This window comes from Triticum urartu, chromosome 1 (assembly GCF_003073215.2).
Source record: "Triticum urartu cultivar G1812 chromosome 1, Tu2.1, whole genome shotgun sequence".
Taxonomy (NCBI): Eukaryota; Viridiplantae; Streptophyta; class Magnoliopsida; order Poales; family Poaceae; genus Triticum; species Triticum urartu.
This window is the reverse complement of record NC_053022.1, coordinates 194058754-194066037: the sequence shown is the minus strand read 5'-3', so window position 1 is coordinate 194066037 and position 7284 is coordinate 194058754. Positions and strand designations below refer to the sequence as shown.

The 7284-nt window shown below is 41.1% G+C and overlaps 1 protein-coding gene across 1 annotated transcript; it reads left to right on the top strand.

Annotated features, from left to right (window-relative positions):
- Window positions 1-3509: 3509 nt before the first annotated feature.
- LOC125532800 lies at window positions 3510-7047 on the top strand. The gene is made up of 5 exons (XM_048696705.1): window positions 3510-3534; window positions 3657-4171; window positions 4329-4422; window positions 4988-5045; window positions 5545-7047. Exons 1-5 carry the CDS (start codon window positions 3510-3512, stop codon window positions 5552-5554), a joined length of 702 nt encoding a protein of 233 aa, XP_048552662.1. The 3' UTR covers window positions 5555-7047.
- The last annotated feature ends 237 nt before the right edge of the window (window positions 7048-7284 follow it).

The window sequence follows — 7284 nt, the reverse complement described above, 5'->3', positions numbered from 1 at the left end:
GGCCAAGCATCTAGGAATACTATCATGACTACTTCTCGACCATTTGAATTACTTCACATAGATCTCTTTGGCCCTACTCACTATGCCACATTTACTAATGCTGCATCCTTATATGGCTTTGTTATTGTTGATGATTATTCTCGATATACATGGGTCCATATCATCACTTACAAAACTGAATTGCTGGAAGTTGTCAAACGATTTTCATCGAGGGCTTCAACCAACTTTGGTGTGAAGATCAAGCACATCAGAAGTGATAATGGAACTGAGTTCAAGAACACCGGTCTTGATGACTATCTTGATGAACTAGGTATTACTCATGAGTTATATGCTCCTTATACTCCTCACCAAAATGGCGTCATGGAGCGCAAGAACATGACTCTTGTTGAGATGGCCTGCACTATGCTTGATGAGTACAAGACGCCTCCTCGCTTTTGGCCTGAGGCAATCGATACTGCGTGCCACATCATCAACAGGGTATATCTTCACAAATTCTTCAAGAAGACCGCATATGAACTCCTTGCTGACAAGAAACCCAATGTGAGTTATTTCGAAGTCTTCGGTGCTAAATGTTGGATTAGAGACCCTCATCACAGTTCTAAATTTGCACCGAAAGCACATGAAGGTTTTATGCTCGGTTATGGTAAGGACTCGCACACCTACAGAGTCTTCAACATCTGTCATCACAAGGTTGTTGAAACTGTAGATGTGCGGTTCGGTGAAACTAATGGCTCGCAAAGAGAGCACCTACCTCCTGTGACAGATAAAATACCCCCTAAGGAATCTATTAAGTTCAAGGCTACTGAGGATGTCATTCCTACTGAATAATCTGCTGAAGAAGTCATTCCAAAACACGAGGAACGTCATGTTGATGCACCTGAGGAAAATGGTGCTGAAGAAAATGCTGATCAAATTCCTCAACGTCAACCCGCTCATCCTCACGTTGTAAATGAAGTGCAAATTGAGAAAATCATCAGCGACATCAACATTCCAGGTCCTCTCACACGCTCAAGAGCTTCACATTTATCTAACTTTTGTGGGCACTTTGCTTTCATCTCTATCACAGAGCCCACTAAGGTAGATGAAGCATTTCTGGAGCCTGAGTGGATTCAAGCTATGCAAGAGGAATTACATCAATTCAAGCTCAACAACATCTGGGAACTGGTTAAACGTCCAGATCCTCGCAAGCACAATATCATCGGCACAAAGTGGATCTACCACAACAAGCAAGATGAAAATGGCCTTGTGATGAGGAATAAGGCACGGCTTGTAGTTCAAGGCTACACACAGGTTGAAGGAATTGATTTGGATCAAACTTTTGCACCTGTTGCTAGACTTGAGGCTATTTGCATATTACTTGCTTATGCTAACCATCATGATATCATCTTATATCAAATGGATGTGAAAAGTGCATTCCTCAATGGTAAGCTTGAGGAAGAAGTATATGTTGCTCAACCCCCAGGTTTTGAAGATCCAAAGCATCCTGACAAAGTCTTCAGATTCAATAAGACCCTCTATGGCCTCAATCAGGCCCCACGGGCGTGGTATGATACTTTGAAGGAATTCCTCATGAAGAAAGGCTTCAAACCCGGTTCACTTGACCCAACTCTTTTCACTAAATCTTATGATGGTGAATTGTTTGTGTGCCAAATATATGTTGATGATATCATTTTCGGCTGTATTGACCAACGTTACCGTGATGAATTTGCTATATGATGATTGAAGAATATAGCATGTCTATGATGGGAGAATTGAAATTCTTCTTAGGTCTTCAGATTCGTCAACAGTGCAATGGCATATTCATATCTTAAGAGAAATACCTCAAGGACGTATTGAGGAAATTCGGCATGCAAGATTGCAAAGGAGTCAAAATCCCTATGCCCACAAATGGTCATCTATGCACTGATGAAAATGGTATTGACTTCGATCAAAAGGTATACCGCTCCATGATTGGTTCTTTATTGTACTTGTGTGCATCTAGGCTAGATATTATGCTTAGTGTTTGCATGTGTGCCCGATTTCAAGCTACACCAAAGGAATCACACCATAAGGCTGTGAAGCATATTCTTCGATATCTAGCTCACACACCAACACTTGGATTGTGGTACCCCAAGGGCTCGGCTTTTGATCTCATTGGATTTTTAGACTCTGACTATGCTGGTGATCGTGTGGACCACAAGTCAACATCTGTCACATGCCATTTCCTCGGACGATCTTTGGTCTGTTGGTCCTCGAAGAAACAGAACTGCGTATCACTGTCTACTGCTGAAGCTGAGTACATTGCTGCTGGTTCTTGCTGTGCTCCACTACTATGGATGAAGCAAACACTCAAGGACTACGGTGTCAACATGAAGAATGTGCCACTCTACTGTGACAATGAGAGTGCCATCAAGATTGCTCATAACCCAGTTCAGCACTCGAAGACAAAGGACATTCAGATTCGTCATCATTTTCTTCGCGATCATGTGTTGAAGGGCGACATCTCTATTGACCATGTGAAGACTGAAGAACATCTAGCTGATATCTTCACTAAGCCCTTGGATGAGAAGAGATTTAGCAAGTTGCGGTGTGAGCTAAATATCCTAGAATCATCGAATATTCTTTGAAAAGGACACTCATCCTAACACTTATGCAAAATTGATGACTTAGATGTGCAACACATGAAGAAACATTTTTCTTCAATCAATGAAGAATAACACTCTAAGTGTGAAGAAATTAACGAAGAATTTGATTCTCAGAACCCAACGAGAATTGTACCCGGTGTCTGAAATCATCATTCTTATACGGTGGGTCACGCCACCACAAAATGTTGAAAATCTTCAATTGAGTTTTTTCTCAGTTCTTTGAAATTCCTTAGTTGTTTTTCAACTTGCATTGTTTTCACCATTTCCGTCGTTTTTTCTTCATTGGCTATATATATATATGTGAGTTTATGTCCTCTACAGCATTCACTTATTGCTATTTCTTCAAGTTGCTTGTTCTGCTAAGTGAATGTGATCGGACCCTTCCCCCTCTATGCTAAACTCAACCTAGTCTACTCACAAATTCTTCATGTGCGTTCTATTTGAATCTCGTTCAAAATCTTCACTGTGTTCTTGTCAGCTAAAGAAGTTGCGAACGAAACTTTAAAACCTATCTTATCTAAATTTTCGGCTTTGCCGCTCAAACCGTTCCGCATTCTATGCGATGTTTATCTATTCACCCACGATCGCACATGATCGTCACCTCTCTATACGTGGGTGACACATGTCAAGCGAATGAGAAAGGTCAGGGGCACGTTCGTCCTATTTCCTCGGGCGAGCGGTTTTTTCACTTCGGCTATAAATACCCCTCTCCCTTCCTCACTTCACTTTTACTCCGCTCGATCTCACTCCCTCGCGCTAGCTTCCCAACCCTAGCGCCGCCGCTACCACTACAACACAACATTGAATTGGGGGCAATTAACTCCCGGGAGAAATACGAGAATAAGGGCAAATCATCTGCCGGGAATCTTATTACTGCCGGTAGGAATGCATAAGGGCGGAAATTCTGCCGGTAGAAGTTAAGCAACAAGGGCGCACACACTGCCAGCAATGATGTCCACATCTTAAGTCGTAAAATCTGCCGGGAGAACTGAACTACGGCCCGCTATCTGCCGGGCCTGTCCGTGGCGCCAGGCCCAGGTAATTTGGCCCAAACGCGCGCATTGGCGCGGGAGAGCGCGCGACAGACCAAATTCTTTCACCCATCACCCAAAAGAAAAAGAATTACAACCGTGGCCCGAGGGCCTCCACCCGACCTATTCTGCCCCAGATCGAACCCTTCCACCAAATCGAACCCTCGCTCCTCCTCGACCGCCGCCGTCGCCGCCCCCACCCCTCTGCCGTTGACCACACCCTCCCTCTTGGCTGATCTGTGCAACCCCATCGGGATCTATGGCGGCAGTGCTTGGATCTCGGCGTCGCCTCCCTCCAGACGCATCTGGTGTGCGAGATCAAAGTCGCCTCCCTCCCTTCGACACCACCATCAGAACTGCTCGACACCGCCGGTCGCCTCCCTCGCTTCTACACGGCGACGAGCATGGGTGGATTCCCCTCATGGCTTCCTCCCCGCGAACGGCGACGCGGTGCCTCCTCTCCACTATGCACGTACAACACGCTCCTTAGATCTGTCCTGGTGGAAACTCGACGAGGTAAGATCTGTGAACCTCTCCTTCTTTGCTCGATGAGAACTCACGGCGGGATTTGTCCAGTTGTCTGTACGAAGCCAGATTTCCACTTCCACCGAGTTACTACTAGGCTCCAAGTCTTCCTTATTGTTTTTTTTCTTTTTCTACCAAATTGATGCAGGTGCTATTAGGGAAAGGATTGGAGACTGGTTCTAGTAGTGGTTGGTTTGTTCGAGGATTTTCTAGTGCTCATGATTTGCAAATGGTTCAGCCAGGTTAGTGTACTTGTAATCTCATATTTCATTTTGTTATCTTAATATGCAGGTATATGTGCTATGATTTGTAAAATTTCATTTGCTTGTATACACCCTTTTTAGGTACATGGATCAGTCTTTATTTATTCAGGTTCAGACATTGCAGAACTGAATATTTTATAAATGCAGCGCTCTATAAAGTTTTTGGTGCCTGCATCTAGAAGAGCTAAATTTATGGACATGAATGTCGATTTGATATTAAAATTTGCTCTACACAAGTAGCTAATATTTCTACTCTGATTTATCATCTAGCTAAATGTTTCATAGCAGTTCAATACTGAGGTAACATATTTTTTTTCCTATTGGTAGTTGCTAACAAAATACTTATATAGTATTTTTTCGAATGTAGGATTAAACATGTAATATCTTTTGCGGCATTTTTGTTAGCCTATGCCTCGCTCTTCTTAGACAACAATACTAGCAGTTAAGGTACTGTTGTCATCTCTGTATTAGATAGAACTGTTCCTCAGTGCCAAAACATTGTTTTCTTGTTAATAGCACTCATAATTGCCTACTACTGTTTCAGTACTGGCGTCTAGCAACCTTGAAGCCCACAGTCGACCTGTAGGCCACATCTCTCTCAGGTACAATAAAAAGATCGCAGTTAACTTGATGGGTGTATCATTATTGATGCCTCCTAATTTGTGTGATGAGCAAATGTGTAGATTGTGTGTGTAAATCGGATATGCCTTGGGTTATCCTCCATAATAACTCGAGTTTGTAATGTTGTTTCGCAAGAGTTGATTTCTATATGTGTTGCAGAATGTGTTGTTAGAGTAAGAGGATTTAAGTTTCGTGTGCTAGCCACTATGACCTATGAAGATGGATTGGTAGTTTTTTGTTAACTAAACAATATGACATCAGTCTTTATGCCTTTTTATGGGCAAGTGATTCCTGCAATTAGTTACTCCCTCCTTTGGGTGTACATGATTTGCTTGTCACTCAAAACACTTGTTATGGCACACTTACTGGTGAGAAATCCATATGCCTGATGCCTGAAGTAAAAAAATGTACGAATTTTAGTTCTTTTTTCATTGTTTCAAAGTTTCAACCTGACCAGTGACATGTCTATGTTTTTTACAGTGTTGCATGATGTGCTATAAAGCAAGGCAGATGATCTTCTTTTCTCCATTGTCCAACATTGAAGCTTTTCTTGCCCATCAGCACACACCTCATTTAGGTTCATTTCCTATATACTGGTTAGAAACTGCTTCATACTTGCTCTAGGTGTACTTTGATTAGTGTAATCTCCTTGCCCCATCATCGACAAGGTTATATGATTACGAGAGCTTAATAAATTTTGTGATACGCGTTCATTTATTAACTAAATCATCAGCTTGCTCAATAATACTTTTAGGTACTCTAGTGTGTTTATGGCTGATGAAATACGCTTTGTTTAATAGGATTGGAGACATTTCTGATGCTTCGGTGAAAACACCAGACCTATTGTAAACTCAGTCCAGTAATACAAGTTAGCATTTTGTCTTAATCATTCTTGGAACTAAAAAGGAAACCTTCTTCTTGTTTGTTCTACACCACTAATCTGTTTAGCCATCCTTGAGAAAGACTCGATGGTTAGACATGAAAACTTTATTTGTTTTCTCCTTTTGCTTCTCTGGTTTATTTTAAATTTAATCTAGGTTTAGCTGTTTGCAATTGAAAAAATGTTTTTCAGGGCTTCCTGCAAATGTTGTTAGGTACTGTACAACCAGAAATTTAGAAGGGAATCACATTATTGAAAAGGGTTGACAGGAATGGAGCATCACTGCTTAGCACGTCTACAGAAAAAGTGGGCTTCGTATGTACAATTGTGCATATAGCTTAGGTGAACGATTTCTGATTTGCCGAACTCTCTTTATTGTTAAGATAAGGGGAATAACTATATAATGCTAACATTTCCATTACTCCTATAACTATTGAATCTAATTAGATCTGTTTTTATTCTCGTGTTTGCCTGCTATGAAAAATGAGGTTGGGTACTAGTGTGTAAATAGGCAGAGTGATAAAAAGTGATTGCTTCCTTGTGGATCTGTTTTTACATTGTAAAAATTTATTTTTATTCTCATGAATATTGTAGTATTTTGTGTGTATAATAAAAAGTGATTGCTTCCTTGTGGATCACGTGCTAATGTACCCCTTTATACCATTTTTATTTATCTTTAGACTAATTTAACATGTCTTATCTTTTTATAAATATAAAGTTTATTTGCAGATGATAAGTCTTGTGATTGTGCGCCTTCAGCTCCTTTTATAGGCCTTCAAGTACCTGGCACACAGTTATTATGCGCCAATGATAATTGAACTCCACACTGCTTCTGTTCCACTTGGCCTTCGTTTCACTCTTGCGCCAGCGGCGCAATGGGTGGAATCTAGTGTACAAAAGAGTGAACATGTAATTTGTCTTCCTGGACATGGCTGTAGCCATGCGCTGTGCATAACCATTTGTGTAGCTCAGTTTGAAGATACAAAATATTGTTTTCTTATGTAAATTTTGTGTACCATTGTAGCTGAATGCTACTGAACACATGTATGGATGTGGAAGTACAGAATTATCAGTCTATGAATGTTTCTAAACTTTTAAGGTTTTGGATGAGTCTATATGTAACTTTGATTGAAGTGTATATATAAGTTGTGACATTTGTCCAAATTAGCTGACATAGATAATGGATATTAAATTAGAGATATGTTGAACAGTTTGCAAGTGAAATCAACCTGATGGCATATTAACTGCCGGGTAGACATGTTTGTGCCGGCAGTTTCACAGCCGGAAACAATAGTTCACGTGTCACCACCAATCTGCCAGGAGAAAACAAACTGCCGGGA